The sequence below is a fragment of the Lissotriton helveticus genome, chromosome 6 (genome assembly GCF_964261635.1).
Source record: "Lissotriton helveticus chromosome 6, aLisHel1.1, whole genome shotgun sequence".
NCBI lineage: Eukaryota > Metazoa > Chordata > Amphibia > Caudata > Salamandridae > Lissotriton > Lissotriton helveticus.
Window position 1 is genome coordinate 828,354,021 of NC_136067.1, and position 12,358 is coordinate 828,366,378.

The following is a 12,358-nucleotide window of genomic DNA, read 5'->3' on the forward strand; positions in this document are numbered from 1 at the left end:
AGGGGGTCAGAAATGTGTCTGTGGTGGCAGGCTGGACAGGACCAGTCAGCAAACGCACCAGAGGTTGGTAGGTTTTCAGGGTGTACCTCTAAGGTGCATGTATGAATAAGTCCATCACTTGAATCAGTGTAGGTTTATTTATACAAGATGCTTTATACCAAACACCATAGGTTTCAGTGAAGTCATTATGTAGCTGGGAAAGTCATTTTGACCAGTGCCCAGTGCATACCTTAAGATGGCTTCCCTGTTAACTTGTACGGTCAGTAAATGAACTGGCCAGCACAGGGGCATATCTGCTCATCCTTATATGTCCTCACATGTAACATAATGCACCCTGCCTTAGGGCTGTAAGGCCTGCTGCAGGGGTGACTTACAGATATTACATCCAGTGTTAGGGACAATTGCACACAGGGTGTGTGCCATGTTGTGTTTCCACTTTTTAGAGCACATTGACATGCAGCCTGCTTGGCAGTCTGCATGGGTTTGGCGCTGGGTCCCTTAGAGTGGCACAAGATATGGTGCAGTTCTTAGGGACCCTTTTTAGTACTTATGCCCTAGGTAGCAGGTATACCATTACTAGGGTCTTATAGAGGTATTAAAGGAATCACTCATACTCACTGACACTCAATCTCCTTTATGATCACTCATTACCTGTCACCGACTCTAACTCACTACCTGTCACTGGCTCTCACGTACTTTCAGTCTCACACACCTTGCTCACACAGACATATGCTCACAAACACATGCTCTTTTACACATAAACACACTCGCGCCCACTAGCACACACACTACATAGATTAAAAAAATATGTTTTACTTACATCTGCCACTGAGGGTCTTGTTCCAGCCCCTGGTGTTCCAATTTTTATTACACTAATTGTGAATAATAAACTATTATTGAGTGTTGCTGTAATATCAAATGAGCAGAAAATGTAGTTGGAGCTCGATGCCCATAAGGATGAGCTATCTCCCTTTTCTTGGCACTGATTTTGCTACCTTTGAGGCTAGGGGTCATAATGACAGTGCCAAGAGGCAAGCCAGGGGACACAGCGGCGACCCCTGGCGACCCCTAAATGGCATCCATGAAAATGGGATGCATGTATGGTGCAAGGACAATCAATCAGTATAAAACCACCCTTTCTCTTGTGGCACTGGAATGGCCTTTACAAGGCCTTTACTCAGTGTTGTGAAACCCAGCATCATGTTTTGACGCCTAGTACATAGCAGTTGTTTGAATGCCATCATTTGTGAAGCTTCCTTCAGAATGAAATACCCTACATTTTAATCCACAGTAACAAAATACATGTGATGCTTTACAGTGCTGGTAATTCCTGCAACAGTGTCTATACAAAGTCTATACAAAACCCCTCAAAGGTATGAGAACTACATAAAGTGTGTTTTTTAACTCTCTGCCATTTGTATTTTTAAATTATTCATCAGCCTCGAGTCCTTCACCCGAAAGACAAGAAACAACTCGACCATCAAAGAAGGACCCCTCCACCTGGACTGTAGAGGATGTGGTTTGGTTCGTGAAGGATGCTGACCCCCATGCCTTAGGACCTCATGTGGAGCTTTTCAGAAAACATGTATGTACCGCAGGAGCAAACACGTGACGCTGATTAATTATCTGAGTGTATTATCTATGCTACTAATGTTACGGCTAAGCGCACACAGCCTAAAAATGTTCTCTGGTGTGAAACCCGGTAAACAGACATAATATCGACTCCAAAATATCGACTGGACATAATATCGAGTCCAAAATATAGACTGGACAAAATATCGACTGGACAGAATATAGACATCAAAAATATCGTTTTTAAGGTAAGTAACGTAATATCGAATGTTAAAAATATAGATAGTTAAAATATCGAAGTATATAATATAGGTAATTAAAAATATCTAATTTTTAATAGTATCTAATTTTTTATAATGTTTTTAATGTTATTATATGTGTGAAAATTGTGTATTTTTGTTATAATTAATTTTAAAAAATGATATTTGTTTTTATTTATTGCGTCATTAAATTCTGTAGCGGGTTGAGGGTTTATAGGGGAATAGGGTGGGAAGTAATTTAATTATAATTAATTAAATATGTAAATTCATTTATTGGTATTATTTTTTAATTAATTGTTAATTAATTTATATTTGTTAAATAATTAAATTTTAATTGGCAATTAATTTGAATTAATTGAATAATTGCTAATTATGTTAATTTTACTGATTTATTTTCCGTAGCGGGTTGTGGGTTTATAGGGGAATTGGGTGGGAAGTAATTTAAATAAAATTAATTAAATATGTTAAAAAATGTATTGGTATTTTTTTAGAATTAATTGTTAATTAAAAATGTATGGGTAATTAATTACATTTTAATTGGCAATAATTTGTATTTAATTGATTAATTGCTAATTATGTTAATTTTACTTAATTATTTTCAGTAGCGGGTTCAGGGTTTATAGGGGAATAGGGTGGGAAGTAATTTATTTATAATTAATTAAATAATTCAATTTATTTAATTGTATTTAATTAGAAAAATAGATAAATACGTTTTAATTGTTAATTAAATAAATATTAATTTGTAATTAATTTGGATTACTAGGTAAGACATATTAATAATTAATGTATAATTTTAATTGATTAATTGTTATATTAAAATAAATTGGTAATTACTTTAAAATAATTTGTTATAGATATTAATTTATATTTTTTTAAATAATATATGAAGTATTTCCCTACTGTTGCACACTCTGGAGTGGGAATAGTAATTTTTACCCCTACGCTATCCAATGCTTTCCCTACTGTTGCACTCTTTGGAGTGGGAATAGTAATTTTAACCCCTACGCTATCCAACGCTTTCCCTACTGTTGCACTCTTTGGAGTGGGAATAGTCATTTTTACCCCTACACTATCCTAAGCTTTCCCGACTGTTGCACCCACTGGAGTGGGAATAGTAACTTTTACCTCTACGCTATCCAACGCTTTTCCTACTGTTGCACCCACTGGAGTGGGAATAGTAATTTTTACCCCCTACGCTATCCAACGCTTTCCCTACTGTTGCACCCACTGGAGTGGGAATGGTAATTGTTACCCCTACGCTATCCAACGCTTTCCCTACTGTTGCACTCACTGGAGTGGGAATAGTAATTTTTACCCCTACGCTATCCAACGCTTTCCCTACTGTTGCACCCACTGGAGTGGGAATAGTAATTGTTACCCCTACGCTATCCAACACTTTCTCTACTGTTGCACTCACTGAAGTGGGAATAGTAATTTTTACCTCTACGCTATCCAACCCTTTCCCTACTGTTGCACCCACTGGAGTGGGAATAGTATTTTTTATCTCTACGCTATCCAACGCTTTCCCTACTGTTGCACCCACTGGAGTGGGAATAGTAATTTTAACTCTACGCTATCCAACGCTTTCCCTACTGTTGCACCCACTGGAGTGGGAATAGTAATTTTTACCCCTACGCTATCCAACGCTTTCCCTACTGTTGCACTTTCTGGAGTGGGAATAGTAATTATTACCCCTACGCTATCCCCTACGCTATCCAACGCTTTCCCTACTGTTGCACTCTTTGGAGTGGGAATAGTAATTTTTACCCCTACGCTATCCAATGCTTTCCCTAGTGTTGCCCTCACTGGAGTGGGAATAGTAATTTTTACCCCTACGCTATCCAACGCTTTCTCTACTGTTGCACTCTCTGGAGTGGGAATAGTAATTTTTACACTTACGCTATCCTACGGTAATAATATTGATTATTATTTAGTTATATTATGTTACTATATATATATGTTTTAACAAATATGATTGTACATTTTTTTGTTATAACTTGTATTAATTATTTAAATAATATAAAGTAATTTAAGTATGTTTAAGTATATTTTAGTAATTAATTTTTAATATTAATTTAATTTAACACTGTTTTTAATAAAGTCGATATTTTAATTAACTATATTTTTGTAAACGATATTTTGTAGTCGATATTTTTGTACTTACCTGTTTGTAGATACAAACTCGATATTCTGTCTGTCGATATTTTGTCAACGATATTTTTTCATCTCGATATTATGTCCCTCGATATTTTTTCAGTGATCCGTGAAACACCTCATCATTTTGTAAAACAATGTCCAGCCGCGGCCCGTGCAGGTAACAGCGGTGGGGTGGTGGCGCCAGGTGGGGGCATTCCGACAGACAATGATGAGGGGAAATTATTTATTTCATTTTATCTCGGCATCTCCCCCTCGAAATCGTCCCCCACCCGCCCCACCGCTGTTATCTGCATGGAACGCTGCTGACAATGCCAACCAGCAATTGCGAGCAGGTCAGTAACAGTACTTGTCCGCCCAATCAAACAGTGGTGTAACACAAAATGCCCCCCCCCCCAATGTGATTAGGAACCCCCCTGATTTCTCATATTGCACAGATATTCACTGGCCTGGGGCTGAGGATGAGCTATTTTAAGGGTTGGGGGCAGTGGCTTTGCGTAAGGGGGGCTACAGGGGTGATTTTCCCAGGAACAAAATTCTTAGGGGCATTTTTAGGTCCATAAAATTTAAATAGGGGTGCAACATTTTAAAAGAAAATTGGAAGGATACATGCCTTGCCCCACACCTTGGCAACCCAGGCTGCGCCATTGGTGTGCTACGCCCCTGCAAACTGGATAACAAGAGTCTAGGGAGCAGAAGGTCTATGGAGTTTTTTACAAGCACCTGCTAAATAATAATAATAATAAAACCACTTATAAAGTGCCTGGTTACACCGACTGGTGTGTCCCTGTGCTGGACGCCACTCTCCAGTAAGGCTGGAAGGAAAGAGGTGCTATAGAACAGGGTCATGATGTACACAAACCTCACAGCTGAAAGAGCCAGGTTTTCGGAGAAAGAGGAGTAGTGCGTTCCTGCTAAAGGCAGGCAAAATGAGAAAACACATAAAAAAAGCAAAAAGTATGCATGAAATATTACAGAAATACTAATGCTTGCCGGTTATTCTGCTTCTTCTCGAACCTGGGGATGATTTCCTTACTCCTAGTTACCGATGCCCATGGTATCAGTGATCATGGAGTTTGACAATTGCTGCCCGAGTACCTGACCACTTGTAATCAGTCTCAAAGTTTGATGAAACTGATGTTGTTTTGTGAAAAATGTGTATTACCTGCTATCACCATTAAAACATTATCTGATAAGTGACATGGCGTTTTCCAGGCGAGAACTCCTTTTATCGATCTCCTCTCATTTCCCACCCTTCGAGCTAATTTTACTCAGTCACTGATCCATTTGGGAAATCATCAAGAACAGGATAGCATATATCCTTTCACTGGCACAAATATTAAACATCTATACCCTCTGATCTTGATTTGTGCTCATAAGAACAGTTCATCAACCTTTGCAGTCCTTTCATATGTGCCCAAAATATGCCTGATATTTCTTCTTGTCCATATTCATGTTTTCAAGATGGAGGAGGCAGTGTTTACCATAGGCCAGCACTGTGATATTTTTAACAATTTCAAAATCCACAGTCCTTTTGCAGACATGTTGAGGCAATCTATCCAATTTGTTTGGCTCCACCTGTAGCTTTTTTTTATTTTGGCCTTTGTATGTTTAACTTCTGATATGGGCTGAGGTAAGTAGCGCATACATGTGCCCCATGTTCTCTGTGAACGCGGTATGTGTTTGCCATCTTTGTGCATCTCCCAGTAATGTGGTCCTGTCGTGTCACTGGAAGAATACCATATTCCTACTGGTAGTATTAGCTCACTCCATGCACATCAGAGGTATTAGTGTGGGGTAGCTCACCCCCCTGAGAAGGGATCAGTTCCTAAAACTAAGGAGCAGCATATTTCATAAACCTAGGGACTTATTTATAGATCGGTGGACTGGATACTCCATCACAAATGTGACATATTTCCCATACCCTGGATTACAAGTGGATTGTAATTTAGGGCACCTGTAAATGATGGACAGGATCCCCACCACGTTTTGGCTGAATATCGAGTTTGCAAAACTCTAAATAAAGTCCCTATTTTCTTAAAGCCAGCTGAGTGCTCTTCTGAGTTCTGTCAGGTTTTGTTTGCAGAATCTAAATCTTTGCTGATTAAAAATATCACTAATTTAGACAACATGATTGGTAAATGCAATCAATACTAAAATGACATTTCAAATGTAAATGTAGCTTCAAACACTTGTGTCCGTAGTAAAATCTGAGTTGATTATTTTAATCCTGCAACTAAAGCAGATATTGTTATCTTATTTGCATTGCAGTAGTACACAATCTGCTGCTGGTAGGACACTGCTATGGTGTGTGTGCCTAATCTAACAATTGTGGATAATGAGATGTATGCTTTAGCTGAGAGCAGTTTGCAGTTCTTTGCACTTCTGCCTGAAGAGCTGATTTCAGCTCAGACCTATTGTTAGTTTTTCCAGAAGACATCTAGACCACAAGCCTCAAAAGAAAACTACAAAATAATCAGGGAGATGACCTAGGACCACTGCTTGAACTTTATAAATAAATTTGTGACCGAACAGCGAAAACCACTCTTGCCTTTTGTTGTTGGAGTTAATGGACCCATGACCGCCCAGGAGGTCTTCCTGAGGTAGTGGTAGCAGAAGGTTTAGAATCCCCTTAAAGTAGACAAGGCTGAAATGGGTGGCAGTGGGTGGGGATGGGAGGGAAGACGAGATTATTAGCTTAAGAGCCCTCCGGTGTGAGCTTAAATTCTAGAACACAATGCACTCAAGGAAAATTTAGGTGTCACTAGGCACATGAACTACAGCACTTTGGATTAAAAGTGGGAGAGGGGAATTAGAATATTTTTACAAATTGGTTCAGGTCTACACACCACTAAATCCTTCGTAAAGAAACCTTGCTTTGCCCACTGGTAAGTCTGAACTTTCTTGGAATATGGAAGAAGACACTCCCTGCCTGCTAAAATAAAATCTCTTACTGCCTGCCAGGCAAAAACAGCAGTATTTCTTGCCCCACAACTGTTAAGTGTTATGTCATACATTTCACATAGTGCAAACCTAACTCCATGTTGCAGTGAAGTGCCTTGCCAGTATGATTGATAAGTGAGCAGGAATAGCGTGGGGCTATTCAGTGCTGCACACAGAATAGTATTGTGTGTTTGCTATTGACTAAAACCCAATTACAGAAAACACAGAATGCAGCAATTAGTGGTTGCTTTCATACACTTCCTGTAAGTAATTAACATAGAAAACGGACACTTGGCAGTTTGAAAACAGTGTACATGAAATGCAATGGCCACCATCTCTTAGTGGTTAAAACAGGTTAAAAAGTATTTCCATGGTATAATAGTATACCTAAACATTGCAGTCGCCACATTGTATTGTATTGTAATTGCATTTATATAGCGCTTACTACCCCTGACAAGGCATCAAAGCGCGTAGCACGCTACTCCGGGACCCACAGAGGATTAGTGTTGAATTAGTATAGTGAAACATGGAAGCACATTTTAAGTGGTATATAGGTTAGTCAGTTATTTGGAATGATAGCAGAAGGATAGAGTAGGACAAAGGTTTGTATTTATTTATCACTTGCTTGTTGACGCATGCTATTCAGGGAGCCTATAAAGGATTAGTGGTGAATTAATATGGTGAAATATGAGGTAATTTCAGTGGTGGATATTAGTCTGTTACTTGGAGTGAGAAGGATAGCGGATGGATACAAGGGGAAGAAAGATTTGCATTCATACAGCACTTGTTACCCCTGATGGGTGTTGAAGCGCTTTTCTGGCGAGTAGCACGCCACTCCTGAACCCATAAAGGATTAGTGTTGAAAATTAGTATAGTATAAATATGAAGTAATTTGAGTAGTAGATATGTTATTCAGTTATTAGTATAGTTGAATATGGAATATGGAATTTGAGAAGTGAACATGTTAGTCTGTTAATTTTGATTGAAAAAGGATAGTGGAGGGATAAAAGAGTGAAGGATTTTTTTTATTTTTTATAAGTCTTAGCAGTAGGAAGAGGCTTTTGGATGAGTAAAAAGGAGTTTTGGAGGGAAGGAGTCATAGGGCAACATTTCTGGCCCTAGTCCCGACCAGTCTCAAACAGGCCCAAACAGGCAACTACCCTTGTCCTCTCCACCCTTAGCCTCGACGCCCGGGCAGAGACGCCCTAAGCATGGCCTTTCTTGTAGACCTAGTAATCAGGTGACCCTTTCAGGCAATGGGAACCCTAGCCCTAACACTATCCAATCACAACACTAGCCCTAACATCTAGAACCAATAGGAGACCAGGACCTTACAGCCAATCTTAGCCCTAGTCCAAGCACCCAATCAGTTCAAAAACCCTGATCTCAACATCCAATAAAGGCCTTAGCCCTACCACTAGTCCCAACACAAGTCCAAGCAGCCAATGGTACAGGTAGCCCTAGTCCCTACTTCCAATAGAAAGCCTAACCCTACTCTTAGTCCCACAACTGGTCCAACAACCAATCACACGATAAGCCCTAAATAGCTACTTCCAATTAAAGGTCTAACCCTAGCACTAGTCCCACCCTACTCCCAACAACCAATAACATAGGAAACCCTAGTCCCTACTTCCAATAGAAATCCTAACCCTAGCCCTAGTCCCAACCCTGCAATGATTGAATCACAGACCGAGAAACCAATCAGAAGCCTCAAATACCCAACCAATGAGGACATTAACCCTAACCCAATAGAAACACCAGATACAACCACCAATCAGAGTACACATGTGCCAACCACTAGCACACCATATAAGGTCACAGCAACCTTAGACAAGGTTTGCTGGCCAGGGAGTTGGAAGCTGCTTGCTCCTGTTCAGAATCTCCTAGGAGACAGACAGGCTCAATCCACAACTTTGGACGTCAACAGGTAAAGGCTTAACTAACTCGAAATCTAATAATACTGTTTGAATAAAGCTTTACTCCCCCTGCTGGCCAAAAAACGAAGTGCACAGGCCCCAGTAAATACAGTTTAAACAGCTCACAGAAGCACCCTCTGATGTAGAAAATCCCTGTTGCTGGGGGGAGGCAGGGGGGCTGGCCTCACTGGCTTGTGAGCACAAAATGGTGGCTGGGGGTGCACTGTTTGAGCGCACAGGCCTAAGCACAGAGCAAAGGAGAAATTTGGAAGGAAAACAGATTTGTCACCAAGGAATGAGAGGGACAAACTACAGAGGTTGGACTGCAAATCCCACAATTCACACTAAATGAAAGCAATCATGGGCAAGGAAAACCACACATTTAAAACACAATATGGGTGATAAAATATGCAATTACAGGAAGGCTAAAGCTACAATTTTTTAACTGTAACAGCCACAGGCATATACAGTAAACACAGAAAATGAAAATCGTTTTTTAAACAACGTTTTGTCTTGGGAAGAGACAGCACTAGTCTGTCTCCTTACCACTTCCTGGACTCTGCTCACTGCAATCTGCAATCTGCAATCTGGGGCACATGTAGGCTGCTACTCACAAGATGGAGGAGAGTGATGTAATAGCTACCATATATTTAGCATCCGCAAATTTACTGGCTGGTGTGTTTAGCGCGTGCTGTCCACTGCGGGGTCAGTGGTGGGTCATGCTGGTATATGTAGTCTCATGTTGCCGTGTTAGCTAGGCACCCTTGCTTCAGGAAGTTCTAAGTGTTTGCAGTAGCGATCAGTAGATTCCTCAGTGGTATTATGAAGCATCAAACAATACTCTTTCTAATACAAAGGTATAAAAGTCTGCGTATATCCACCGTGGGAGTGAAACGCGACAGTGATTCGCCTGGTGCTGGAGATAAAATGCATCTCAGTTGGGTGGTGCAACCGTTGGTAGTGTTCCTTAGTTAGTGGGTAGTGCACCTATTGTACCTGAAAACCTCACGAGCCAGAGACGTGCCCAGTGTGAGCCGCAGATGTCTCAGTTCAAGTGTGTGATCATCATATTACTGGAACATCACTGTTTATTGTTTTTATAAATTACACATATTTATAGTTAGAGGACGAGGCAGATAACAGCTAATTTTTTCATAAGCCCCCAATTTTTTGTCACCTACCAAAACCGAGATCTGATCCCAAGTCTGCAATTTCCGTTGCTAAATTTAGTACATTTGAGTATGTTAATGCTCAAAAGCTGCTTCTCGAAATGGGAGGAAGAACATAGGAGCATGGATATAATTACATTTCTATCTGTCCCACTGCTCCACTATCTAATAAGAAGAAGAGATGGCTTCCACATTTCGGTAGAATATTTTTTAAGAAGGAAAAAGAAGGAAAAATGTTACGTAAAATACGGCTGCGGATTGCATGTGTTGTTCTTTCCCTCTGCCACACAGATAAACCATTCTTGGCGTGCACAACAATAAGATTAACACATTTAACACATTACTTTTCATATAAAAGGCAATTTGATAGGGCAGTGAATGGTTTAGGAATAAGATTTTATATTTTATAATTGGACTTGCACGTGTTTGCGAACCCTCAGCAGGATAAAAAGAAAAGTAAATATAAATGTATTGGTAAATATGGACTATAATATCTGAGCATTTTAACTATTGTGATATTATTTTTTACATATTGTCTTCTGTTTGCTTTTCTACAGGAAATTGATGGGAATGCCTTACTCCTTTTGAAGAGTGACATGATCATGAAGTATTTGGGCTTAAAACTGGGCCCTGCACTGAAACTCTGTTACCACATTGATAAGCTGAAACAAGTCAAGTTCTGAACTTTGACCTAAGTATTACAAAACGCCACCTGAGATCAGAAGGGGGTAGGGACAAGGTAACATGTTGCCTTATGGGAAATTGATCCAACGACGTGCTATTCCCTCCTCTTAGCTTTCCAGATTGTTCCCAGGCCTTTCGTTTAATCCTTGTGCACTTTTTTCGACTTTGTTCTTTCTTTTGTTTAGTTTGAATTATCGGCTCCTGAATGTTAATATGGATGTTATTGTATATTATCTGATTTTTTTAAGGGTTAGGATTGGTTGGGAAGAGGTGTGTGCAATAAGGAGGTGGGAGGAAATCCACAGGAAAAATGCAGTAAGGTTCACTTCACAACAAAGTGTAAATAGACGTCATTGCTGTATTGTTACGCACTGTGCATTGTTCCCTGTTTATTAATTACTATATCTACAGGTCAAACCTGTTAGAGCCTTTAAGGGACATACAGTACATATCTTGCCATTACATTGCTAAGATTTCGCCAGACACCATAATTATTTCAATGTAAAGGAATAACAATGTTTTCTGAGCCCCCCCCCCCCCAATAGGGTTTCACTAAAACATGCAAGTTTCTTTGAGAAATAGAGTGGAACTACAGGTTTTGTTGTTTGGCCTGATAAGTTGATCTGAAATCCAAAGGGGGTTCGGCTTAATTCTCTGGCTTTTAAGTCAGCTATTATGCTCCCATGAGGAAATTCTAGTTGCCCAAAGGCAAATGGTTTCTACTCGATCCAGCTACTGGTATGTGGGGTTTTGAACATATATCAGGGTGCTATGGAAAAAATTCTACTCTTATTTTTTTCTTGAATATAAAGTCCATTGTCCAAAATTCCCATATGCTGCAGCTGGATCCTGTAGAAATCATTTGCAAATGGCCATATGCAATTTCCACCGGGGCAAATACGTTGTTTAGAAACTCCAAATCCCATAAAAGGAAATGATACAATGCATATATGTATATAGATGTATATTTACAAGAGCACGTGCAGCTGTCGCCCCAGTTTTCTGCGTCGCTTGTGACTGGTCTGCGGAGCCCAGCATTTTGTCTGGTTCGATTTTCCTGCAGAACCCTTTTGATTGCTACAAATGGGTGAAAAGGAAGAAAAGAACAATTCTAAAAGGGGGACATACAGGAATGAAAGAACGTGAAATGCACCAAAACACTGGTAAGAGGGTGTCTGGATTGAACATTCGTTGCTATTCCTGTGGAAAATTCTATTAAGTGCGTGCACTCCTTGGCTCTTTGGTCTGGGCTGGTAACTAGTTCATGACTGAGAACTAACTAGGTTACTGAGACTCCCTCTGGATTTCTGTGGACATGGTGGTCTCACCCACAAATATCATTGCAGAGAAATATAATTCTGTTGCCTTTTCAAGGTGTCAAAAATGGAAGCAAAGAGTATTTAGTGTTGTAATAAATAACATGTTAAACTGTTTTTTAAAGTCCCTTGGCCCACAAGAAGGGACAAGAGCTGTCTGTCCTTATATACATTTTATCAGTGTTGTGTTTTATTATTATTTTAACTGTGTTAAAAAAAGGCCATTGTGGCTTTATTTAAAGGTTAAGATGCTACCACTGTCTTGTAAGAGGAAGGTTTTATTTCACAGTTGTTATTTTAGAATTTCTCCATGAGATATACTTTGCTGGGAAGTTTGTTAAGCC

The 12,358-nt window shown here is 39.7% G+C and overlaps 1 protein-coding gene across 2 annotated transcripts in view; it reads left to right on the forward strand.

Moving 5' to 3' along the window:
- Positions 1-12,131, forward strand: part of SCML4 (Scm polycomb group protein like 4) — a 571,844-nt gene extending 559,713 nt beyond the window's left edge. For both annotated transcript variants that reach the window (XM_078648414.1, XM_078648415.1), the window contains 2 exons: positions 1,440-1,585; positions 10,572-12,131. In XM_078648414.1, coding sequence (XP_078504540.1) covers positions 1,440-1,585; positions 10,572-10,697 — 272 coding nt within the window. In that variant the 3' untranslated portion in view covers positions 10,698-12,131. The remainder of the gene's footprint in view (positions 1-1,439; positions 1,586-10,571) is intronic.
- Positions 12,132-12,358: the final 227 nt, after the last annotated feature.